This window comes from Bidens hawaiensis, unplaced genomic scaffold (assembly GCF_021521415.1).
Source record: "Bidens hawaiensis isolate Kalapana, Puna unplaced genomic scaffold, B.hawaiensis_p1.1 tig00014720_1, whole genome shotgun sequence".
NCBI classification, from domain to species: Eukaryota; Viridiplantae; Streptophyta; class Magnoliopsida; order Asterales; family Asteraceae; genus Bidens; species Bidens hawaiensis.
The window spans coordinates 124,445-150,823 of record NW_027492291.1 but is presented as its reverse complement, the minus strand read 5'-3'; the positions used below and the strand labels follow the sequence as shown (position 1 = coordinate 150,823).

At 34.8% G+C, this 26,379-nt stretch overlaps 3 protein-coding genes, 1 long non-coding RNA gene and 1 pseudogene across 6 annotated transcripts; 2 read left to right on the top strand and 3 right to left on the bottom strand.

Moving 5' to 3' along the window:
• Positions 1 to 395: 395 nt before the first annotated feature.
• LOC143547452 (protein DETOXIFICATION 12-like) lies at positions 396 to 5,616 on the bottom strand. 2 transcript variants are annotated; one of them, XM_077038873.1, is made up of 7 exons: positions 5,313 to 5,616; positions 2,069 to 2,613; positions 1,890 to 1,976; positions 1,363 to 1,419; positions 1,032 to 1,270; positions 762 to 967; positions 396 to 677 (listed from the first exon to the last, which is right to left on the bottom strand). In XM_077038873.1, the coding sequence occupies exons 1-7, from the start codon at positions 5,568 to 5,570 to the stop codon at positions 615 to 617; spliced, it is 1,455 nt and encodes a 484-aa protein (XP_076894988.1). In that variant the 5' UTR covers positions 5,571 to 5,616; the 3' UTR covers positions 396 to 614. The 2 variants fall into 2 exon arrangements, with proteins under 2 accessions (XP_076894988.1, XP_076894989.1); XM_077038874.1 differs by having other exon boundaries at positions 5,381 to 5,502.
• Positions 5,617 to 8,755: 3,139 nt separating this feature from the next.
• On the top strand, positions 8,756 to 13,509 carry LOC143547450 (protein DETOXIFICATION 16-like; annotated as a pseudogene). Its single transcript, XR_013137770.1, has 8 exons — positions 8,756 to 9,055; positions 10,261 to 10,801; positions 11,259 to 11,345; positions 11,452 to 11,508; positions 11,582 to 11,820; positions 13,012 to 13,130; positions 13,201 to 13,287; positions 13,371 to 13,509. The product of XR_013137770.1 is annotated as a protein DETOXIFICATION 16-like (transcript).
• A 37-nt stretch (positions 13,510 to 13,546) lies between these two features.
• On the bottom strand, positions 13,547 to 18,522 carry LOC143547449 (ATP synthase subunit beta, mitochondrial-like). Its single transcript, XM_077038872.1, has 9 exons — positions 18,030 to 18,522; positions 15,878 to 15,953; positions 15,704 to 15,792; positions 15,501 to 15,618; positions 15,316 to 15,419; positions 15,061 to 15,219; positions 14,743 to 14,967; positions 13,897 to 14,208; positions 13,547 to 13,805 (listed from the first exon to the last, which is right to left on the bottom strand). Exons 1-9 carry the CDS (start codon positions 18,489 to 18,491, stop codon positions 13,692 to 13,694), a joined length of 1,659 nt encoding a protein of 552 aa, XP_076894987.1. The 5' UTR covers positions 18,492 to 18,522; the 3' UTR covers positions 13,547 to 13,691.
• Positions 18,523 to 21,589: 3,067 nt separating this feature from the next.
• LOC143547439 (uncharacterized) lies at positions 21,590 to 22,546 on the bottom strand. Its single transcript, XM_077038864.1, has 2 exons — positions 22,465 to 22,546; positions 21,590 to 22,277 (listed from the first exon to the last, which is right to left on the bottom strand). Exon 2 carries the CDS (start codon positions 22,250 to 22,252, stop codon positions 21,590 to 21,592), a length of 663 nt encoding a protein of 220 aa, XP_076894979.1. The 5' UTR covers positions 22,253 to 22,277; positions 22,465 to 22,546.
• A 2,806-nt stretch (positions 22,547 to 25,352) lies between these two features.
• LOC143547428 (uncharacterized) lies at positions 25,353 to 25,825 on the top strand. The gene is made up of 3 exons (XR_013137766.1): positions 25,353 to 25,473; positions 25,554 to 25,668; positions 25,719 to 25,825. It is a non-coding gene; the product is annotated as an uncharacterized LOC143547428 (long non-coding RNA).
• The last annotated feature ends 554 nt before the right edge of the window (positions 25,826 to 26,379 follow it).

Here is a 26,379-nt window from a genome sequence, read left to right as displayed (position 1 = left end):
ATCAACTCATCGATTTTCCGTTAATTCTTAATCAAGTTGAGTCATATTTCAATTAATCAAGATGTTTGGGTCGATCATGAAAATGATCGGCAAAGTTTCAGTATAGCTTAATGGATTGAGAATGATAGCTATTGAGAACGATATATTTAGAGAGCATCATTATGAAGAATCGATCAAGAACTTTTCTTCAAAGAATGCTATGAAAGCCTCACGATTCATTTAAATTCGTTAGCTACAATAACTCTATTTTGTTTATTATGATAAGAAGGAAACACTATCTATAAAACTAAAACAAAAGCAAATAATAGACATACAAAAACAAATGAGAAACATGTGTTGAATGAAATGATGTTTTTATCTCTAGACTTTCTTTAACCAAAAAAAAAATGGTTTGTTTATACCATTATACACTTTTTGAGCCACAAAAACAAATGATTTATATAACAAAAACCTTGTTGTCCATTTAACCTCCATGATCTTGCCTCCTAAACAGCTTCTTGAGAGACTAAAACTTTTTACCAAGCCGCGTAAAACTGTTGGCGCCGAACCAAAAATCTCAAAAAGGTATCGCGTGATTCGTATATTGTTTGGTAAACCAAAAAAAATGGCTTCCTTCACATTAGTACATCTTGTGTTAAACATTCTTCCTCCAACACTCTCTCCCTTGCCTTCGTTGCCTGCGTTAATGACTCGTTTACTTATTAATCGCTTCATTTAGATTATGCACAGATGGGTAAAACAGAAAAATTATAAGGCAATACCTGTTTTTCATAATTGGTACAAATTGTTGCAGCTGAAAGTAGAATCACTTGAATGGTGGCGCCGACTAATATTCCAATCCATAAGCCTTCTCCTCTGAGTGAGGTGCAGAATCCTAATAAAGCAGCGATCGGGATTCCAGCAAGATAAAATGCTGCAAGATTCGCGTACGCCCCTAAATGTTGCCATCCCACACCCCTCGCAACACCTATTTCATCAAAAATTAATTAATAAAACGACACAAAAAACATACAAGTAGTAATATATATTACCTGAAAGAGTTCCTTGTATACTATCCATTATAATGTTTACACATAGAAGAGGTGCGATTTTCGTCACATAATCGACAACTTCTTTTTCGTTTGTGAAAATGTATCCGAAAATGTGTCTGTTGAGGAAAACAATCATGCTGACTATAGATGTCTCGACAACTGCAATGATCATGATGGCTTTAACTGCCACACGCGCGCCTCTTGGATTCCCGGCTCCAAGTTCATTCGATACTCTCGTGCTGAGAAAATAAACGTAACACAATCAGTCAATCGTAATTATAGATATATGCAGGATAAAAAAAGGAACTGCATTGTGAGAGATTAAACAAACCTTACACCAGCAGCAAGTCCATATGGTATAGAATAGAGTGTAGCAATAGTGTTGAGACTGTTTAAGAAATTAATAAATTATAATCATTATTAAAACCCCAATAACCGAACCCAAACAAAAACCGACAGCTTGGTTCTATGTTTTCGTAAAACGATTTTTCAGCTTCGCATGTGATGAAAACCGAAAGTAAGGATTTTCGTGTTTCATTTTGAATTTTAAGTAATTTATAAGAATTTAATAAATATTGTAACCCGAATATTTTAGCTCAAAATGTATGATAATCAATTAGTTATTAAATATCAAAAAGGTTTCAGCCCAAATTATTATTTCGGGCCAATCTTTTTCGGCACAAAAATTTCAAGCCCAAATGGTAATTACTGAGAAACCAAAACCGGACCAAACACAAACTGAAAAAACCAAAATCAAACAGTTTTCAAATTTAAAAACCGAATTTTTAGTTTTTGGTTTGGTTTGAGCCCAAAACCAACCCGTGCATATTATTGTTTACGGTCTAGATGATATCATACCAAACAGAGAGAACTGAAGTTTCAAGCTCGGGATTTGGCAGAAGCCCGGAAAGCAATATGAGAAACTCGTAGGACCACCATTCAAGGCTGCACACATTGAAAATTCACAAAAACATTAATCAATGATTAATAAATTTTTTTAGCATGGATAACTATTTTAATTTGAAAAGATTAGTTACCAAATCATGATAGCTGACGGGATAGCAAAGCTGAAAAACTGTTTAATCCCATGAAACACGTCAATTGAGATTGGAGAACGCGTTTTTGCACACGAAGGAGAGTACATCATGTAAACCAAGAGGAAAACCGCGTTTGACCACATGGCAACGCTCATCGACATTGCTGCACCAATGTTACCCAATCCGGTTTTATACACAAGGGTCCAACAAAGAGGGATGTGCATGCATAAAGCAACTGCTGAGCTGGTAAGCATGGGCATTAACATGCTTTGCATTTGGAAATATCTAACAAGCGGTTGAAGAATCGCGCAGGCAAAAAGTGCGGGAATGAGCCACGTGATGAATTTCCCCGCTTCATGTGATATCGAAGGGTCTTGACCGATAAGGAGGAGTAATGATCCGGTGTATCGCCAAAAGATAGCAAGAGGTATGCAAACAATCAAAAGTGAGAACATTGCAGTGTAAGTCAAGACTCCAACTTTTTTGTATTGTTGAGCTCCATAAGCTTGTCCACATAAAGTTTCCAAAGCACTAGACATTCCCAACTGTCAAAACCATAATATTATATAAATTCAGTTAAACAAACAAATGTATGTAAACAATTACACTCAAAACAGTAAAATTATGACCTCCAGACTAACAAAAGGAAGCCTTACAACTTATTTACACAAATAATAAACAATTAAGGTCAAAATTATTATGTTTTGGTTAAAGTTCGGTTTCGGTTAACATTCGGTTAGGGGATCATCTGCCAGTTTTTCATTTATTAAATTTTCATACTACATTTAAGTATGTTTATAGCTTTAGTTTTAGTTACTGCATAGTTTAACAAAAAAAAAATTTAATTGACTGAAAAACTACCAATTTAACGATAATGGTCGATCAATGGTTAACGTTCGGTTCTGGTATCATCTGCAAGTTTTTCATGGTTTCTTTATTAATTTTTTATTCTACATATAGATATGCATATAGCTTTAGTTTTAGTTACTGCATGGTTTAACAAAAAATAAACAACATATTATTGACTAAAAAACTACCAACTAAACAATTAAAGATTAAAACAAAAAAATAGGTTAAACTGTTAAAAAAAGAGAAGTCTTGAAAGAAAATTTTTCTGTTATTACATATAAAGATAATAATTTGGATAAAAACTTATCCAGATTGACCTTACAATGTTTATCTCCTAAAAACAAAAAAATTGAATATATAGTATTAAAATTTTAATATACACCAGCTGTATAACAGACAATGACTAGTATGCAAATCTATATATGATATTTGGAATAAGGACAAGATTGGCATGGCAGACAAAACTATGCATTTCCAAGAAACATAAAACAACAACATGTTAACAAGTGACCAATCCAAATTTGACTACTTCCTCTCATCTTACTGGAGAGTATTACTAAAGGAAAATATAGCAGTCAAGTGAATAAAAGACAACCAGAAGTTGACAATGAAAAAAGCAAATTGTCTAGCACCACACATCTATTGATATTGACTAAAGAAAAAATAGGCTTTTCTTTTCAAGATGTGAAATGGCATACAAAACCATTCACACATATAAAACAAGATTTTCAACTTATTAGCTTTTCATTTGGACATAAATGAATATATTGTATATATGGCATGAGCATTAAAAACTGAATATAATCAGTAAGTTAAGAGAAATCAACATACCAACTACAGAAGTTTAAAGACATTAATGGAGGGAAAACAGAACAAAAAATCACAATATTAGATCAACAGATGACAACTTTTATTTAATTAATTTTAATATTTCCACACTATGTTCTTCTAGATCTAAAAATTATTGAGCAGTTCAAATCCTGACACTCAATAGGCGTACAGTTTTATAAAAAGCAATTAGCAGGATGTAAAGTTTGAATATTATATTACAACCATAACTATAATAGTAATATACTATTTAATTGTCTTTCCTTTGTAATTATCTATACGGTCATATTATAGCTACACCACCCCAATCTAATTTCACATCATAAAACACCCGTCCACAAAACACAAACAACCGTGTTGACCAAAAAAAGTCAAACTTGGTAAATTATTAGTTAAAGCAGTCGTTTGAACAATATTCGAACGGCCGTTTTGACCATAGATGTTACAAACCTTAGAATTTTATTGGTTACAATGTTGTTCACAAAATAGCCGTTTCAAAAATTGAAAACAGCCGTTTAAACAATACCCTGTCAAACTTTAAAAACTATGAGTCGGAATCCGAACGGCTGTTTTGACCGAACAATATTAATAATAGATGTCAAAAACTCCTATATAATTTCTAATCAGGAAAGACTAGACGGTCAAACTTCGAAAGCTTTCATCAAAACATCCGTCCAAGCTCTATCAAAACTGTCACTTAAAACTCTTTGTGATTAGACATCATACAGCGTGTATAGATATCCCCATACCTCTATTGTACTATAGGTATATATATAAGTTTATTAATAATCTCAAATCCCCGCATGTGTCAAACTTTGAAAATTATTAGTCAGAATCCGAACGAACAATTCTTCCCGGACACTATTGATGAAACCAATCATATACATAGATTTCAAAAATTCCTACATAATCTCTAATCCGTAAAGACTAGACTATCAAACTTCAAAAGTTTTCATCAAAACAGCAGTCCAATCTCTATCAGAAAACGTCACTTAAAACTTTGAAAATTATTAGTCATAATCCAGACGGCCGTGTTAACAAACAATTCTACCCAAACATTATATTAATGAACCAATCAAATAAATCAATTTCAATATCCTATATAATTTCTAATCCGTAAAGGCTAGACAGTCAAACTTTGAAAGTTTTCATCAGCCGTTCAACCTCGATCAGAAAACATCACTTAAAACTTTGAAAATTATCAGTCAGAACCCAGAAGACCGTGCTAACAAACAATTCTACCCAAACACACTATTAATAAACCAATCAAATAAATCGATTTCAATTTTCAAATATCCCTATATAATTTCTAGTCATTAAACACTAGACAGTCAAAATTTAAAACTTACGGTCAAAACAGTCGTCCAACCTCTTTTATCTATTTACCGTATTATATACATAGTTAATTAAAAAAATATACTCTCTATATATATATAGTTGATTAATAATACATCATACACTCATATCTATTTACAGTACTCTATACATAGTTAATTAAAAAAATATACTCCATATATAGTTGATTAATAATACATAAGACACTCATATATATAATATAACAACTTACAATTAAACTAAAACCAGTGACGCCCGAGAGCGAAATCGCAATGGACGTGCTCGAGAGCGAAAGCTCACCGAGATGACCGACCATCATAACGGAGATAACCTGCAACAAATACTGCGACAGCGTCACCGCCACCATCGGTCCAGCAATAAACCCGAGCTTCTTCATCTCAACCGTCAACACTCGCCACGTCAGCCTGTTGTTATTATTATTATTATCTTCTTCTGGTTTCAGTATTAATAATCCTTCTTCCATCGCCATAACGGAAACTAACTAACTAACTGAGTTTTAGTTTGTTACGGCGGTGATAGTTCGTTGTACGTGTTATTATTATTATTATTATGGTGGAATATGTAGAAGAAGATATTTGTTTGTTACAGAGAGAATATTTTTCCTTTTATAGTGGAATAGTAAGGTTGTTTTGGTAATTTCACCATGTGTGTGTAAGTAAGTGTGTTCGACTACGGCTCCTTTCGTATTAATTGATTAAAATTATTTTTAGCGGATAGCGTATCTTTCCTACGGGTTACTGGCTAAACTCATTATATTGAGATACACTTATTTTCTGATTAGGAGAAATGTCTCACCTGATGTTAGTGTTGTAAAAGTCGCTAGTTGGTATTCAGACGGTGGGTTGGGGACAAGCAATTAATCGGGATTAATCGAGAGTAACTGGATCGGACTTTAATGTATATATTTAAGCTTTATATATACACACACATTTTTATATGTAATTTTCAGTTTTATACGTATACAAACATTTTTTGGCCGGAAATTTGCTGGAATCTCGCTGGAAACGGTTGGTTTTTTATGGAATCTCGCCGGAAATCCCTGACTTTGATCAAAATCTCGCGGGAAACCCCTGATTTTGGTCATATTTGATAGATTAATTAGCCGACTAGCTCAAAGTTAATTAGTTAAGTGGGGACTAGCATTTGATCGGGGATTAATCGGTGTCTAGTCGGGATTTTTGCAACACTGCCTAAGGTCAACACCTGTGAACACTTGTCTGAAGGCACGACGGTGTGGTGAGATAAACCTGTTCAGTTCAATAATCGAACTAGTGAGTGTCGCCTACTCATCTAGTCTGTCATCATCACTTGTTGTCAAAACTAAATGATGGAAACATGAACGAACATGGGTCACGTCATATGCAACACAAAATCTCTTTCTACTCAATCTATCACAAGCTCATCGATGAATTGATTAATTAATTATTTGTATATAACTTATGGAGAGAATGTTTTATTAATTTATTGGTTAAGGAAATATTATAAATTGTGTTTGTTGGTAGTAGATTTAAGTTTAAGGTTTTTATATGTATCATGTTAAGTTCATAATATCATTTAGTTTTTGAAAGCCAAAAATTAAAATTTACTTTAAAAGCTTGCTTTACTTATTTCAATATGTATTTTGCCGACTCGCTTTTTATTCATGATGACAAGGCAAGATTAATAGTTATCCATTCTTTTCTAATATTCATAAAATTTAAAATTATATATGTATTTAAAATTTAAAAAAATCAGCCATACAAAATCAGGGGTGGACTTCACATACTTTATCGCCGAAAATTAATTTTCAACGGTTACGGTTGCGACGGGTAATACGAGAGCTAACCAAGAAGTGAGTCCACCCCTGATTTTGTACGGCTGATTTTTTTTTTACTTTTGTTTTTGTATATATGTATTTGTTGTTTCCCCCCTTTGTTTTTATCTCTTGATGTGCATTGTACTAGGGTTTAACTATGTCAAACCCTTATGCATGGGAGACTATGAGGGTGTGCAATGTGGGCGTTCGGCCGGGGCATGTGTTTTCTAGGGGCACGAAAATTATAAAAAAAATCTGATATTCTATATTATATAATTAGAATACCTGAATTTTTTATAAGCCCATTATTTTATAATACCCAAAGTCCTAAACACTCTATACTCTATTTGGTATGTCATAAACTCATTCTAATATCATGATATTGTTAATTGTTAGGTTTTTACTATAACTTTAATCGTCGTTTAAAAAAATAGTTTACATTATTTAGTTCATTAAGACTTAAAGAGCATATTTTTCCGGCTCAACCTGAATACGCGAATTCTCAAGGCCGACCCTACCCCTATGCACGAGAGCCTCGAAGACTTCAAAACTTATATACCACGACCGATGGTGTGCCCCGCACACCCTCCGAGCCCTCACCTGCATATTGTACCCACTTGCCAACATATCTATCACTTTACTCAGCCAGATAGCTAGAACTTTAGCAATCATTTTATTCATAATGATAAAAAAACTAATCGGTCTAAAATCATTTATGATAAGTGAGCTATGAACTTTAGACATTAGAGTAACAAAGGAAGAATATTACATGCTATAGAGAGAACATACAACAAAAAGAAATAATCACCTAAAAACATTTTATTTTTCATAACCTCCCATAAATGTTTCACAAACCCAATAGTTAAACCAACCAATGCTTTGTCCGGATCTTCAGGCATTTCTTAAACGTTAAAAAACTTTCTTGAGATTATTCATACCCATATCATTTATCTCCGATTGCCATGAGTCTTTAACAAATTCATCCAACCCGTCCCATTCGAGCATCGAGTTATAAAACTTAAACGAAACTGCATAATAATTTACAATGCTCAATTTTATAGTGTAGTTTTTTTAATAATGTTGTATAAAAAAATTTATCAACGTTTTAAAAATTGTGAAAACTTGAAAAAGGTAAAAAAAAAAAAAAAGAAGTCATGTGTGATCAAGGTTATGTAATTTCAATTATGTCACATTATATTTGTTTTAAATGAAATCAATGACCAAGATCCCATTTTACACTTGGTATATGATCAGAAATTTAGGGGTGTGCACGATTCGGTTCGGTTATTAGCATTAATCCAACCTAACTGATCAGTTATCGGTTCGGTTCGGTTAATTTCGGTTAATAACCAGTATCAAACTCGGGCTAAGATTTTGTTTAAAAATACATGAAATGAATGTTTAAATACATGAAATGAATGCATAACTACATGAAATGAAGGTTTAAATATATGAAATTGAGATATTAATACATGAAGTGGAGATATAAGAACATAAAAATGATAGTATTAAACTATTAATGCATATAATACATGAAATAGAAGGAAAAAATGCTTGAAAATATTAAAAAATGAAGAATTCGACTCGGTTCAGTTAATTTCGGTTAATTCAATTTCCAGTTATATCGGTTCGATTTCTCCGATTAACGATTCGGTTATTGCTCACCCTTACAGAAATATTTGTTCTTTAAACACTTAAAAAAAATGAAATTAGAAAACAGAACAAAACAAAAGAAAATAAGACCCCACATGTCCAATTTTTAAGTGCTTTAATTAATATAGCATATGACACATCTTTTTCCTATTATATATCATAACCAGTTAAATATACAAGAACAAGACAGAATAAAACACATTACATCAGACCAACAAACAATGAAAGAAGATCAAGAAGCAAACTCTACTCAAGATCCACTAATTCAAAGCCAGTTTAATGATGAAAACTTACATCAAGAAGATGAAGATAGTGATCTAAGAACACAAGTGATTAATGAAGTGAAAAAACAAATAGGATTAGCAGTACCATTGGTAGCAGTAAGCTTGTTGCAATACAGTTTGGAAGTTATATCAATCATGTTTGTTGGTCATCTTGGTCAACTTCCTCTATCAAGTGCTTCAATGGCCACTGCTTTTGCTTCAATGACTGGTTTTAGTGTCTTGGTCAGTTATATTGTTTTCTCTTTCATATCAAATTGCATGTTTTCATGTTTTGTCCTTTAGTTCACTTTGACTTTTTACCACATGTAATGTGTTAGTGTCAGCTTGTGAAACTTTAAAGTAGACAATGATATGTTTGAACTTTGTAACTAATGGTACATTAGTGGACAAACATAAATAGAATATTATATTTTGGGTGCCCACAAGGAGAATAAAAAAAACTTGTTACTGTAAAAAAAATATTGAAAAAAAAAGTGGTCAAATTGGGAATAGTCACCTCTCCCTTTACTTTTTCAGAATCCCAGACACACTTTCCACTTTTCAAGTTTAAGTTGTTAACCTGACATCATACCAAGTGACACCACTTAGGTTTTGTCTTTGAGGGTTATAAAACAGGGGGTTGACACGTAGAGGTCACGTTAGCAGAGTGACGATTTTTATTTAAGAGTTGTAGTGGTGTTGTAGCCCTTTGTCGTCCCTTTTTTAAATTTGTTATTATTATTTTCATAACACATCAGGGAGACAAAAATATAACCCCCCCCCCCTACTTATTGCCCGAATATCTTTTGGGGAAGGTGTTATAGCCCCTTGTCGCCCAAAAAACCACTAACTTATCGCCCATTACACATAGTCTTAGAGTGGCTTCATTTTTCTTTTTTCTATTTACATAATCAAATCTTTGATTTGACATGGAAACATAGAGGTCGTCAATGGGAATGACAACCTGTGACATGTCCCAACCTCGGCTAACAAAGCTAGAGTTGTCTGGAGAGGTCGTCATTTCAATTGACGAGCATCCTTTGTGTTGCAATAGCAGGTTTTTCCTCCCTTGTGATGCATGAAAAGGGTACCCGAAATAATTTTTAAAAAATTACATAACTAAGAAAGTGAATACTATTGAGAAAAAGTTAATAAATCTTACCATCTAGCCCTTTTTATATTATAAATCTAAATTTGTCATGTCGACTTTCTAAAGCTGAGAAAAATTGGTTGAATTTAAAAATCAAGGATCCAGATGATGGAATTTAGATCTGTTAGTTATGCGGTTTGTCACATACTCTGGCTTGTTGAGACATTTTCGTCTATTACTTTATGGTCCTCCAAACATAACACATGTTATGTCTTTTTAAAGTTGAGCTTCTTTCTAGCCCGATTGTCAGTCTGCTAACTCTTGGATCAACTTTGTATCAATTTTTTTTCTTTTATAGTTGGGACTGGGAAGCGCATTGGAAACATTATGCGGACAAGCGTATGGAGCTAAACAATACCACATGCTCGGGATTCAAATCCAAAGAGGAATACTCTAACCGCGCTAAGCATTCCTCTAGCAATCATATGGTTCTACACTACCACAATCTTCATAGCTCTTGGTCAAGATCACGAAATATCAACCGGGGCGGGAATGTTTATGCGTTGGATGATTCCAAGTGTGTTCGCCTACGGTTTACTTCAATGTCTAAACAGATTTCTTCAAACACAAAACATTGTGGTTCCTATGATGATTAGTTCTAGTGTGACAGCTTTGTTACACATACTTTTATGTTGGGTGTTAGTGTTTAAACTCGGGCTAGGAATCAAAGGGGCTGCATTGGCGAATACTATATCGAATTGGATAAATGTTGTTTTGTTGGGAGCTTATGTGAAACTGTCTCCGGCTTGTAAACACACGTGGACCGGTTTTTCAAAAGAAGCTTTGAATGATGTTCTTAGTTTCCTTAAACTTGCGGTTCCGTCAGCATTTATGATTTGGTATGCTTACTTAGTTACTTCAAAACTTAAAAAAAAAAAATTTGGGAACTTAGATCATGTTTGGGATTGAGTTTGAAAAATGTTTATTTGCTTATTGGTGTTTTCAAAAAGCCAATAAGTTAAAATGTGTTTGGCAATCATAATTTTTTTTTTCATTTTAGCTTTTTGAGACGGTTAAAAAGCAGTTTTCTAAAAGCCCTAAATCCTGGCTTTTTGAAAAAGCCAATAAGCACTTCTCAAACTCAATTCCAAACATGCCCTTAAGCTCTTGTATAACCAGACAATTTGGATAAAACGATTTAGGTGGTTGTATGCAATAATCGGACTTTGGGTGATTTCGACATGTTTTGGCTCGTTCCCTTTTTAGCTTACATTTTTTACTTGACCAGTCAACCTGTTTGAGATAAAACATAACGACGTTGTATATCTAAAGTACTTTGACAATGTTGTGCTGCAGCCTTGAATTTTGGTCATTCGATATGGTTGTTTTGTTATCCGGTCTTCTTCCAAATCCAAAACTAGAGACGTCTGTATTATCGATCAGGTTGATTTTCTCATATTTGTACGTTAAAAAATGATTTGTAGTAAAAAAAAATAATAAAAAAATCTCGAGTTTAATGTTTGGTTTGTTGTTGCTTACATTTTAACAGCCTTAGCACATGTTGGATGGTCTACATGATCTCTGTGGGGCTTGGTGGAGCAATAAGGTTAGTAAAACTTATGACCATTTAGTTAACGCGCATATGTTCTATATATATAACACGTATTTATCCGTTATAGTACACGAGTTTCGAATGAATTAGGGGCTGCAAGACCGGAAGCTGCCCGTATGGCTCTTTGTGTAGTGGTGGTAATTGCGATTTTGGAAGGTGTGATAGTTGGAAGCGTTACTCTTCTTGTACGCAATGTTTGGGGAAGGTTATATAGCAATGACGAAGAAGTTATCAAATACGTGGCGAAAATGATGCCATTGCTTGCATTGTCGGATTTCTTGGATGGATTTCAGTGCGTTCTTTCAGGTACTTGATATACCAACCCGCATAAAGCGGAATAAGAAATAATAACGAGGTATTCTCAGAGAGAGAAAAATGATATGTTACTGAATGCTCAAACCATTACATCTGAAATTTTTTAGTCAAATGAAATTTTGAATTGAAAGTACGGAAAAAAAAAAAGAAATTTTTAAAAACATTCGATATAAATGCGTAAATTACTCAAATAGATTCATGTTGTTTTACAATGAATTTCAAAATAGGCGCAGAAAATATTGGAATTTTGGTTTGATAGCTCGGACAATCCGCCTATAGCTATTTGTAGGGCTGTAACTTTTACTCGAAACCTGAAACCCAACCCGAGAAAACATGTACCCGAACCCGAACCAACCTGACCCGAAAAACCCGAACCCAAGAAAAGACTAACCCGAACCAAAGTAATTCGGGTTGGTTCTCGGGTTTGATTTATAAGTTTCGGGTCAACCCGAATAACCCGAATAAACGTTTTAGTTTTGAAATTAAATATATTTTTAGGTATACTAGGCTTAGTCAGCCACTAACGTTATCAGTATTTGGTCCTAATCGATTGTTGTCATTACAACTATTATATACCGATTGTTTATTGTTAGTTTATGTTTTCCGTTTATTACCAATAGCAACCGTAATCGAACAACCAAATCACGTCCGATATAAGACGATTATGGTTCGAATTAGTTTTACTCTTCTTTCGGATTGTTATATCAAGTTATGTTGGTTTATTGTTTGATTATTTGCTTACGAGCAAAGACTAATATGTTGTTTTAATTTTAGCATTGTAGTTTTTTATTTTTGTTTTTTGATTTTTGTTTTGCTTTATAGGTAACTCGAAACCCGAAAAACCCATAAGAGATTCGGGTTGGGTTTTGGGTCAAGATTTAAAACTTTGAAACCCGAAGAATCCGACCCAAAAAATGAACCCGAAGAACACCCTAGCGATTTGCCACCTGGTCCGGCCCACTGACATTCCCATCCATTGCCATGGCCACTTGAATTTTCAGCCATAGCGCAAGTTGCGTCATTTTCAAGTCAGACCATTTTCTAGCCCATTTGCCTCTATCGGGTTTGTTTAAGTATGAGTCTGCTAGCTCTTGAATGAGTTTTGGGTCGGGTTTTTTTTTGTGTAAAATGTTTCATTTCAAAGTACTTAAAAAATTTGTTTTATGTTTTCTTGAAACATAGGTGCTGCTAGAGGATGTGGGTGGCAAAATGTTTGCGCAATTATAAATCTGGGAGCTTACTACATTGTTGGAATCCCTTGTGCAGTGCTCTTCGCTTTTATCCTCCACGTCGGAGGCATGGTAAGATTTGCTTCCTTACGTGTAACTTCGTCAGGTGTGAACTCATAGGACGATATCCAATGTGTTTCAGGGGCTATGGATGGGTATCATCTGTGCACTTTCTGTACAGGTTGTAGCACTCATTGCCATTAACCTGTCGACTAATTGGACCGACGAGGTACGTTAACTCAGTTTCAATTTCCTCTTAATCAAAAACCTACAAAACCTTACGCGCTCATGGTTATGGTTATATTGTTTCAGGCGTTGAAGGCGATTAACAGAGTTCAAACATGCATTACCACAGAATAACTTCACGGAGTTGACTTTCAGTTTGACCTCATGTACTTATTGCTCTAGAAAAACAAGAAAACAGCATCTTATGTATGACATTAAAAAGCCGAAAACCAGTTTTTGCAGAGGTTCAACCTCGTCTCCATTTCATTGCAATAAAACTCAAAAAACATGGATCCGCAAAAAATCACAAGTTTTTTTGAAATTAAACTCCAGGCGCATTCAGCGCCACATCAGTAAAAATTATTTCAATTCTTTTTCGCAACTATCAGTGAATAAACAAACAAACATCTAAGCAGCATTTTCCTTAGCAATCTTCTCAGCCTTTGCGATAACCTCGTCGATTCCTCCAACCATATAAAACGACTGCTCCGGTAAATCATCATACTTGCCATCCAACACTCCCTGCACGATCAACTCACGCAATTAGCAACTATTTAATAACATTTTTAATTTATAAAAACTGAGTATGTAATATATAGATGCCAATGCTGACCTGGAAACTGCCAATGCTTTCTTTGAGTTCGACATATTTACCGGGGGCACCGGTGAAGACTTCAGCAACATGGAAAGGTTGACTCAAGAACCTTTGAATTTTACGGGCACGTGCGACGGTCAACTTGTCGTCTTCACTGAGCTCGTCCATTCCGAGAATGGCGATAATATCTTGGAGATTTTTGTAATTTTGGAGAACCTTTTGTACACCACGAGCAGTGTTGTAGTGGTCTTCTCCCAAAATGTGTGGTGAGAGCATACGGGATGTGGAATCGAGTGGGTCCACAGCAGGGTAGATACCAAGCTCAGAGATCTGTCATTTGCATAATCGGTATGAGCTAAACACAAAATTAAAGGTAGCCGATACAATCCGATAACATGTTAAATTATTAATCATAAAAGTATCATTTTGGGTTGTGAAGTATCACAACAGGCCAAAAGGGTAGTAGCATGAAACGAACAACTCAACAAAACCCGCATTGACCGGTATCAAACACAATAACTGTCAACCCAAACCCATGAACCAGCCAAAATACAAGGCTAATAACTTTCATTTTTGAATATTAAATAATTATAAAAACTTTGAAGCGCAAATGACAAAACCAAAAAAAACTATAGCCAAACCCATTGTCAAAACTAAAAAATCTAAATCAAACGGTTATTAAAAAGGCTAAAATCTAATTATTTGGCCCAAAAAAATTTGTGCCCAAATGTCAAAACCGAAAGCAAACACCTTGTAAATATCAAATAGTTTGCAAAATCTAAAAAAATTGAATTTTCGGATTTTAATTCAGTTTGAGCCAAAAATCTGACTTCTAGATTCAACCCAATGATAAAAATGGATTACCTGTCGGGAAAGCACAGTTGTGGCATCCAAGTGAGCAAAAGTTGTGGCGGGAGCAGGATCCGTCAAATCATCAGCAGGCACATAAATAGCTTGAACGGATGTAATCGAACCCTTTTTAGTTGTGGTGATACGTTCTTGAAGCCCTCCAAGATCAGTAGCCAAAGTTGGTTGGTAACCGACAGCAGATGGAATACGACCAAGTAAAGCAGACACCTCAGAGTTAGCCTGCAAATTAAAAACATAACACATACCTCTTAACCTCACACTCGGTAACCAGTAAATTTGTAAACTTTCACAAAAGTAAAAAAAATTTACTACCTGGGTGAAACGGAAAATGTTGTCAATGAAAAGAAGCACATCCTGTCCTTCAGCATCTCTGAAGTGTTCAGCCACAGTCAAACCAGTCAATCCAACACGAGCACGAGCACCTGGGGGCTCGTTCATTTGACCGTACACAAGCGCACACTTGCTCTCACTCTACAAACATAAAAGTAAAAACATCATTTTTACAGTATATAAAATGAAAAGATGTGAAAGCAAATCTCATAAAAAATTAAACTTTGATATACAAACCTGCTTATCACCTAGCTTAATGACACCACTTTCCATCATTTCCCTGTATAAATCATTACCCTCTCGGGTACGCTCACCAACACCAGCAAAAACAGAGAAACCACCTATCAAAAAACAAAAAAATTAACTTCATATGCATGTTAATCAAATTAAAAGCTTAAAACTATAATATTTCATCTACTAACCATGGGCTTTAGCAACATTGTTGATAAGTTCCATAATAAGCACAGTTTTTCCTACACCAGCACCACCAAACAAACCAATCTTTCCTCCCCTTTGATACGGAGCTAGAAGATCAACAACCTATAAATCCAGAAATACGATTCAAATACTAATCACATATTACAAAAAATGTTTAAAAGTTAAGCATTTCAAATGATGGCTCTACCTTGATTCCAGTGACAAGGATCTGTTGCTCTGTTGCTTGCTCAACGAAAGCAGGAGCTTCTCTATGAATTGGCAAGTAGTGGTCGGTTTCTGTCAAAAGAGAACAGATATGTTGAGATACAATCCCAAACTGATATAAAACAGCATGTTATGCAATGTAAAATAGAGAACTTACTGATTTCACCTCTGTGATCGATAGGCTCTCCAATCACATTAATAATACGGCCAAGAGTTGCCCTACCCACAGGTACCTATCAGAAAGAAAAGGTCCAAATCAGGTTCAAGAAACTTTGCATGGTACAGTTAAACAGTTTACCTTATGTTAAAAAGCGTTTAAAAAAACAAATGAATACACCATAGTTGTCAATGGGAATTACGGTGGTCGCTATAGCACGCTATGTAGAAATGCCACAGGTTTAGCGACCACAAAGAGTGAAAACAGTGTCCCATCAGCATTTACTTAAAATATAAATAGCATTTTTAGGCCTTTTCCCCACCAATAAGGACCTCAATTCAAGGTTTGGTGTTTGTTTTATGAAGTATGAACTTGATCACGGGTTTCGCGTTTCTTTATATCACTAAACATGCCATAATGAATTATTTCACTACTATCGCTACGTAGCATACAAGTACCCTGTCACCATTGACAGCTATTTGTTATCAACTTAACTATAGTCATTATACAGCAACCGATTCAAGAACGCTAACAATAATCATGGTTGTAAAATCGTTAGGTGCTAGTCGGGCAGTAGGGTACCGACTGGGATTAGTCGGATCCAACTTTTTATGTATATTTTTACAATTTCTTTATATATATAGTTAAGTTTATATCTTTTATATAGGCCTGCCTGTAAACAAACCGAACGTCAGTGAACTATTCGTGAACCGTTCGGCGGAAGTTTGTTTATGTTCGTTTATTTAATAAACGAATGAATATGAACAAAAAACTTGTGTTCGTTTAATTAAACAAACGAACATGAACACATGTTTCGTTAATTTATGTTCATGAACATTTGTTTATTTATGTTCGTTTATGTCTGTTTATTTTTGTTTATGTATTAATAGAAAATAATTAAATATTATTTGGATGGGTTATCTATTTAAATATTTTATATTTGTTCATATATGTTCGTTTAGATTTTAAACAAACGAACATAAACAAACACAAACGTTCATTTTTTAAATAAACGAACGTGAACATAATCATTTGTTCGATTAAGTGTCTGTGCTTGTTTAAAGTTAATTGAACGAACATGAACATCTGTTCGTTTCTTTTGCAGGCTTTCATTATTCACATTGATGAATACATCGGTCTCAATCACTAGGCTCAACCAGCCAATTTTATTTATGTTCGTTTGCGTTCGTGAACACATTATTTCCTTAACAAACAAACACGAACAAGGCCTTGTCCGTGTTCGTTCGGTTCATTTACAGCCTTACTTTTATATATAAACTAGTACTTTTGGAGGGGGTTCATTGTAAGATACCCAAACTTTAATAAAACAAATTCATAAAACTTCAAGTGGCTTAATGTAAATTCACAATTATTTGTACCCTTAATTTAAAGCAACTTCATAGAATAGTAACCAAGTTTCAAAAGTGTTCCAATTAAGTCACTCAACTTTAAAAACTGTTCCAATTAAGTCACTCAATTTTCATATTTTATTAAATTAAAGGTTTTAACATGTTTTTTTAGCGTTTTTCTTTTTTGTTTCAATAAGAAATCTTTGTATCTATTTTTCTATGTTGACGATGAGTGGCGACATGGATTTTATTTTTTATTTATGAATTTTAAAAAAAATTAACGTTTTTTATTTTTTTTTAAATATAACTACATACATTGCAAATTCCGACTCCCACAACTTATCCTCCATTTCTTTCTTGACGCACACAAAAATCAGTGAGACTCGATTTGAAGATTTAGTGTCCCAATTTGAGAAAAATATGCATGAGTGACCTAACAGGAACACTTTTAAAAGTTGGTTACTATTCTATGAGATATTCCCTAATTTAAAATATCCTTTTCTTTCTTCAATTTCATTTCCGTTCATCTCATACGCGCAACCACGGCCTCAAATTCAATTCGATTTTACATTTTTACCCATTCTGGCCCAAATCTATATCTAACTTTGACCATTTCTTATCCAATTTTGACCTAAAATTGACCTATTAGGTCCAGCTTAAGACAATTTTTGCCCGATTTCAACCACTTTGACCGATGTTGACCGACTAGCCAAATTCCATAACAGATGAATCTAGATCATTTAAATCATTTCTTATTAATCGAATCAAATAATCCGAATGAATCGAACCGAAATAAAACTTACAGTGATCGGAGACCCGGTGTTGAGAACGCGTTGACCTCTAACTAATCCTTCAGTTCCATCCATAGCAATGGTCCTAACCATATTCTCACCCAAATGCTGAGCCACTTCAAGCACCAGCCTTATCGAGTTATCCAACACCTCTAAAGCCGTCAGTATCGGCGGCAGACCTTCACTAAACCTCACATCCACCACCGCACCAATCACCTGGCACACCTGTCCAATCGCACCAGCTCCAGTAAACTCATCGGTTATCTTTCCGGCTGCAGCAGATCCTACGCCGGATGTGGTCGGCGGTGGTTTTGATGCGGCGGCGGAGGTGGAGTGGTTGACCGTACGGGTGAAGTAGTAGTTAGGGTTTGGTTGGGTTAAGGCACGTGCGGATCTGGTGGCGCGTGGGATGGGTGATCGGGATCGGTGTAGGGATGAGCGGAGGAGGGTGGCGGCGAGCCGCCGTGAAGCCATGACGGAGGAAATGAGAGAGATGAAATGAAATGGGATTAGGGTTTTGAGGAAACTGAGTTGACTCAGTCGGATGGAGTGTGAGTGGGGTGGTGGTGTGCGTTTATATTGTGGCGTTTTGTGTGAGTGAAAAGATCATTTTCATTAATGTTCTTTCTTATTTTTATTTTTTTAACGAGCAACTAATTAATGTCGGGTACTTAGTACACGGTCCTCACTGGCTAAAGGTAGCCCAAGCCGGTCATGAATCCGGACGGATAGAGCCCTTAAGTGGTCCACCTATTGAGGGATTTCCCGGATAAAACCCGATTCTCACACCCGTCAAACGGCACGACAGCAAGAGGTCGGTAAAACCGGGTGAGATCATGACTCAAACTCTGACAAGTTAGGGTCATCCCTCATACCTGTCAAATAAATTAGTGATATTGAGGTTTGAAACTTCTATCTCTCACTTGTAAAGTAAGTGCTCGTCCGTTAAATCACATTCAATTTTTATATTGTTCTTTCTTATTATTTCTCTTGTTTTATTATTTTATTATTTGGGTCATTAATTTTTCTCTTGTTTTTTATAGGACCAGCGGATACATTTATTTTTTTAATTTAGGAAAACCCTACACCTAAGACTATGGGTGTATAAACTGATTTAAAACTTAAAACCGGTTTAAGTTGAAATCAGTTCGGTTTTGTCAATAAAAGTCAAAACCGGTTTATGATCGGTTTCGGTTCGGGTTTTGACCAGTTTATGTCCGGTTTCGGTTCGGTTAACCGGTTTAGAACCGGTTTTGGTGGATATAATTACAAACCGATTCCGAACCTAAGGTTTCAATCGGTTTCAAACCGGTTTCTATATAACCAGTTTCAAAGCGGTTCGGTTTCAATTTGATTTTCATGTCGATTAACCGGTTTATTTGCCCACCTCTACCTAAGACTATGCGTAGTTAAAATTAGACATCTTCGGACATTTTGTGTCATGTGACGCCTAGTCAACTTTTGGACATCTTGTAAAGTGTGGGTGTAGTAGGAAAAGGTCCAAAAACATCTCTTTCTCCCCCCCCCCCCCCCTTTCTACCTCACTCTCACAGGACCCTCAAAATTCGAGCCAACCTCATGTTATGTACAAAACGCTTGCTTCGAAACGCCGCCAAAAACTCCAGGTCAGGGCGGTATTCCCCGCGTTTCGACTCCAAAATGTTGCTAATATTAACCAACTACAGATGGTCTAAGGCCAACACATGTGAACACTCGCTCAAAGGCATCAAAATGTGATGAGGATCCATCTAGTGAACGTCACCTACTCGCATAGTCTCTTATCATCATTACTGCTACTGAAACTAAATGACGATGACAAAATCGAACCCGAGTCACATGAAACATCAAGTCTCCTCCTTACTACTCCACCACCAGCTCATTGACTTCTTTCTTTTATTAATTTTGATATTTGGGATGATAATATTTAATACTTAACTTGTACGAGTTAATGTTTAAAGATTACATAAATTTGTGTAATCATCATTTTCATTAATATTCTTTCTTAATTTTATAATTTGTGTCATAAATTGCAACGTATGAATGGTATGATCATTTGTTCACTTAATATTTTGGAATGACAACTTCTTATGTTAAGCCACTGCACTTATTTTATTTGTATTGTTTCATTGTCACTTGACAATCGTTGTTGCACAACAAGTGTAGAACTCTCTTGCGTAACACACGGTGGGATAAAAGCCAGTGTGGGCTCGAGATTCGAGCTAACAATCCCGTAAAGCCTAGCTCAAATCATTCACTATCATATTCACCAAAAGTGACAAGTAAGATCGAACGAAGGTCTCCACTGAATAACCCAAGCCTTCATACCACTAGGCCTCAAGTAGTGGATTACATGTAGTTTATATTTTAAGTTAACAAAATGTTCGTTAAAAATTTGTTACTTTCAGTTTTTTTTAAACGCTCAATATTATAAGGTAAAAAAACACTTGTAAGTCGCAAGAGGTCTAAAACATACAAGGAAATGAAATATGATAAAGCAAAAAGGCTTTTACAACCGATTAAATCGGAAAATTAACGAAATTAAACATGCGCATCATTTTTCCCACTTCAAGCCCACATGTTTACTCATATGCTTAAACCAAGAGACGAAGTTAGTTGTCTTAATGTCTACCAAATTGCCTACCGAGAAGGCGAGAATGGTTTATTATTAAAATTAAAAATCTTATCATGTTGAGCCATCCAAATCATCCGGCATGTGACTAATAAATTGCTCGGGTCACTTCTCTTTCCACCACATTATTTTCAGTTGGTTTTATAAAATAACGTAAAAGCTTAAGGGTAAGTTAGTCGTATATATAATGGCCAATTCAATGGGAGATTGTATTCGATTTCAAAAGGTGATACCAAAGTCTTAACGAATACACATAAACATGTCTTAAAGTTGGTCATATGTGATGTACAATCGACTATGAATGTGTACATGTGTTGAGCAGGCAGCTTTTGCTAGAGCTAAACAATTTTATGCACCCGAAGTCAACCGGTTCTACGATGATGACCTCAAGTTGGATGGTAAAAAGTAAAAACTAGTTCACGTTGAGGGGTGAGAATTGTATCAGGTTGAAATATTTAACCATACGAACAATTTTATATTTATCAGTACACACTTATCATTCCTATCCGAATACCCATTCAACAGTGTGACCAAAGGTCTCAAGTTACACTGACCTTGAGTTTCAACGTTGATGTGTTTTAATTCCAAAGCGGACACGCCATGCCTGAAGCACATTGAATGCTTGAAGCCGTCTATTCAATCAATGAACTGAAGCCACATCATGCGCACCAACTAAAGCACGCAATCAAGAACGAGTCAACAACAGTTGGTATGCCACCAATGTGCTTCAATGTTGTCAAAACACCTTTTTTTACCAACTTATCAACATAAAAGATTCAAGCTCAATACATCATAACATACAGAAAGTAAGAAACTGATAATCAATTCGCGGTCAGTAAGTTACAAGAACAAATTGCCAACAAAAGATCAGTTCACATAGGTAAAAGCAAGTAAGTGATAGAACAAGTGCATTTCAAAGTTTCAAACAATGGCAATATTAGACCTAAACAATCTGACCCTCTTCAGGTTCATCAGGAAGACCTCCATTCAGCTCAGATCCATTCGGTTGCTCATCATTATAATGATCACGGTGACGATGTTCTTTGTTATCAGAGTCATGGCTACGAGACCTACGATGATGCTTATGCCTTTCAACACCGTCTTCAAAGCTAGAATCATCTGAATCACTCGAGTCTGAACGTCTATGACGTTTATGATGATGATGGTGACGATGATGATGCCTCGAATGCCTTCTCTTTCTCATCCTTTCATCATCAGATTCCTCACTCGAATAATCCAAATCCCGAGACCTCGCTCGCCTATCATGATGCCTATGATGCCTCGAGTGTCTCCGTCTCTCAACTTCACTTTCATCCGAACTCTCACTCTCATCACTCGACGATCTCCTCTTCGTTCTACGTTTCGGCCTCTTTTCTTTCCTATGTTTCTTATGACTCTTCCTCTTTGACTTTTTGACTTCCCGGCTGCTATCGCTTTCACTGTCGCTATCGTACAACACGGATCTTCGCTTATGCTTTTTCTGTTTCTTTTCATTGGCTTCAATGGCAGCTTCGAGTTTCTGCTGCCATTTCAAAGGGGCTTCTTGTTTTGCCAACACGCGCTTCTTTTTCTCCTCGACCAGCTGGATAAACGACTTGCCGTCCATTCAGATGTAAAAACCAACTCAATATCTGCATTTTGGTATGATGATGACCAGAAGTGCATCTCAAAAAGAGAATATGATACAATGTTAGTTACTTCATCATAAAAATCCAATCTTTATAAAAGTCGATAAAAATTTTAAACATGCGACAAGTCCACTTCAAGAATATGCAAAGTTATATAACAGAATAACAAGTATTGGTTTGGGACTCTTACCTTATATGAACAGCCGTAAAACCAAAGTTTGAGATTACTTGTGAACGCAAAATCCCAAACTTGTAAATGTCAAATCTATGAAGAATCTGCAAAAATTTCATCACTTTTAGTCTACAATAATTAATAATAAAATATGCTACAAGAACTGAAAAAACTTAATATTGCTAAGACAAAACTAAAAAAGTGAATAACACCTAGTACAACAATTAGGAATGAGATCATTACAGTACCAGTAGTATTCTGAAAAATACCCATACAAAAAACAAGCGAAACTATATACCAAATACCGTACCAATTTTTTTGCTTCGGTACCACAATGAAAATACCAAAAAGAATACCAAAACCATATAGAACCGATACCAAAAACATGAAAAACAAGTACCAGTACATACCGATACATGAAAAAAAAATGCCCATCCCTCTGAGCAGTTAAAAGTACAAATCTTTACTTTAAACAGATGTAATACCAACACAAAGACAAACCCTAAATCCAAATTAAACATAAAATTAAATCCCAAATAAATATAAAAAAAATATTGCCCTCTTTTAAAAAATAAAAAAAAAATTTATAACTAGATCCATCAAAAAACATATCCAATAAACCTTGACCCATTAACAAATACACCAAATAAAACCCTAATCACTTATTACAACCCTTAGATTCAAATAACAAAACAAACCCAATCATCTTTTACAAAATTCAAACCCTAAAACCCAAATTCACCAACACCCACATCCAATTAACAAAACCCACATCAAATCAAACCCTAAAAACCCAAATTGACCAACACCCACATCAAATCAAACCCCAAAACACAAATTGACCAACACACACATCAAATCAAGTCCTAAAATCAAGAACACATCATTTTTTTTGTCTAATTAACAAACCCCTAATTAGTTAACGCGAACAAATTAATAAATAACAAACTCTAGATGCATAAATTATGATCCAAAAAGAGGGAAAACATAAAAAGATTGAAATTGACGTACCGTGAAAGAATTTTGAAGAAGAAAGTTGGAAACTTTGGATCAGACGAATTGAGGTTTATAAAGGCAGATTCAATTTGTTCTTCGTAAGCTTCACCCACGTTTTATGTATATCTGGAAGCTTCCTGTTATTATTTAATATTATTATTTATTATACAAGAAAGCCGTGTGGACTTTTAAATCCGTGTTTCAACTTTCTAGTCTGGCCCGGCCCGGCCCGGCCCAATGTGACTTGATATAAATTATCCGGGTCGGGTTAAAATACAAAGTCTAATTTTAGTAGGAGAGATAAGAAGGATTTAAGTTCATTGATTTTGGATTTTGATTGTTGAGATTAGTTTTAACGGATATATAAATCAGGGGTACCTTTCATAGAATGTCGATATTTACAGTTTTAACGGATATATAAACTAGAAAGACAATACGCGTTGCACTATCTTTCCCTTAACTATGGTTTTATCATACTGGTTTTTCAGGCAAGGTTTTTGTTGAGGCAGCATCTCCAAGCATCTTAAGTTGATAACCACGGGGGGTGTTATAAATATATATTATTATGGTTATCAATAGATAATATAGATTATGTTTTTTTTCTCTAAGTTATCTGCTCATAATATATACATATCTTATTGTACCACATTGTAATACACATTTGATTAATGAAATCTCTCTTTGTTTCTACATCTCTTTGTCATGTATAGTTGTATATCATCACAGTTATGCTTGTAAGCAATTATTGATGTCTATAACATGCACTAGATTGCTTAACACCATATGAAGATGGAAACAATATTTACATTACTGTCTACCTTGCTTTATTTATCTTAACGAGCTGAAATGTTGAGCTTTAGCTCGGTTTGTCAAAAGCTCAATCTAACTCGTTTATTTTCAAAGTTTTGTGTTTATTACACATATTGATATATATAAAACAAATATGTGTGTGTGTGTATAGGATTAGGATCATGTGGGAATTCTTTTGAAATTGAGATTTTTGAGAACCATTTTGGTCCAAAAAAAATTCTTTAAAAAAAATATAAAACAAAAAAAGAACGCGAAAATAAAAAAAGTAAAAAAAACCAAAAAAAATTATTTTTCAACCGGTTTCATAAAAAAAATAAAAAAAATATTGATTTAGCAAAATTATACATATATATATATATATAATACGTATTTTTTTAATTTTATACAAGTTATTCTTTATACACATATGTACAATTAAGATAAATGATAATGTACATATGTATACATTATGTAAATCGAGATTAAATAAAAATATACATATGTGTATAATTAAGTTGTGGTTTTTATTTTATTTTATGAAACCATGTTGATTTCGAGCAAGCTTTGAACCGAGTTTTGAACAACGCTACATTTATTTTATACATTTTTTTATAATGGTAGGCGGACCTTTACTATGAAGAAGCTGCAGCTGCAGCTGCACTAACTGTCACACCTCTCAGACAGCACTTTGATAAAACACGGGTGTCACATATTCAACTTAAAGGTCCTTGTTTTGCCCAAACTAGTTAATACCATAAAAACACGACATACTTACTAGTTTTGCCCAAAATATCGTTACCGAATTTAGTATGTTAAACATTAAAGCCCCTAAACTTTATAAAAACACACGGAAACGTTCTCAACCTAATTTTGGTATATGTATATTAGAGCTTATAAACTTGTCTAGAATGCACGTACTTGCGAATTTTAACAGAAAATGTCTTGTTATGCCTTAAAACATTTTTGCACAAAGTGTACCGCAAGAAAACAATCATTTTTTCAAGTACGTGCATTTTAGACAATTTCAGGGACTTTAATATACTAAAATTAGGTTGAGAAACTTTTTTTGTGTAAAATAAGTTTTTTTTTGTTTTGTTTTGTTTTTTTTTTTAACATGGTAGTACTTTTGGTCTGCAGCTTCTTGTGAGAAATACTGTAACTAGATTGAGGCTGCTATAACCAAAGTACCGAGAAATCAAAGAGCGCATTAACGAAGGATTAAAGTTTTATGTTACACTTCAGGTGATCAAACTATTTTTACCGATGAATTAGTCATTCCCGTAAGACGAAATATATAATAATTCATAAACATCATTCATCAGGAAGCGATCACAAATATAAAACAACAGTCTAGTGAATTTGTGAGGACCCGGAGCATACAATGTCGTGAGATGATTGACGACGTTCAAAGACAAATATCGGATCTTGGTTTACAAGGTGGTGGTGGAAAATCGAGCACCTTCACAGCCCGGGTCTTGGTTTACAAGGTGGTGATAGAAACTCGAGCACTCACAAATATGCTTCGCAGCCCGGGCCCACGTATCAAACACCTTATTACCAACCGGCACAGTACAATATGAACCAACCCAGTGGTAGACCCCCCCCCCCAGGCAAACAACTTCTATACCAGAGTGGCTACTATAAACAAAGATTTGTATATGGACGGATTACAATTTTTTGTCCTTTAAAGTTTAAACATAGTCAATTTATGAGACGGGTCCTTCAAAAAGTTCACTTTCGCTTATTGTCCTTTAAATGGTAAAGTGTCTCGTTGTTAGACCTTTGCACTGACGAATATTAACTTTTTCAACTAAATCACCTCATGTGCACTACAAATGAGGGCATTTTAGTCTTTTTTGAAGTACTGTTTTTGTATTTTAGTCAAAAGTGTTAAAAGGAGCTATGTAAATTATAATATGATTATTTTATTTCAGGGCTGATTTGATTATGATATGTAATATAAATAAATGTTGTTTTTAGTATTTTATCTGTATGGTTTATGGTCCGGATAACAAAAGTCGTGGAAGTCGTCGGCTGTATGTGACAGTTATGGTTTCCAAGTTGCCGGTTTTATGAGGCAACTAAGGCTACAAAGTGACGAGTTTTGGTAATGTCATTCCTATATTTGATTGTAAAGTTGTGTTTTAT

Coding starts and splice junctions, on each gene's coding strand:
- LOC143547449 (XM_077038872.1), bottom strand. CDS start 18,491: ATGGCTTCACGGCGGCTCGCCGCCACCCTCCTCCGCTCATCCCTACAC. Junction 15,954..18,029: donor ACACCGGGTCTCCGATCACT/GTAAGTTTTATT, acceptor TCTTTCTGATAG/GTACCTGTGGGTAGGGCAAC. Junction 15,420..15,500: donor CAATGTTGCTAAAGCCCATG/GTTAGTAGATGA, acceptor GTTTTTTGATAG/GTGGTTTCTCTGTTTTTGCT.
- LOC143547452 (XM_077038873.1), bottom strand. CDS start 5,570: ATGGCGATGGAAGAAGGATTATTAATACTGAAACCAGAAGAAGATAAT. Junction 1,420..1,889: donor ACTTCAGTTCTCTCTGTTTG/GTATGATATCAT, acceptor TTTCTTAAACAG/TCTCAACACTATTGCTACAC. Junction 1,271..1,362: donor GGACTTGCTGCTGGTGTAAG/GTTTGTTTAATC, acceptor TTATTTTCTCAG/CACGAGAGTATCGAATGAAC.
- LOC143547439 (XM_077038864.1), bottom strand. CDS start 22,252: ATGGACGGCAAGTCGTTTATCCAGCTGGTCGAGGAGAAAAAGAAGCGC.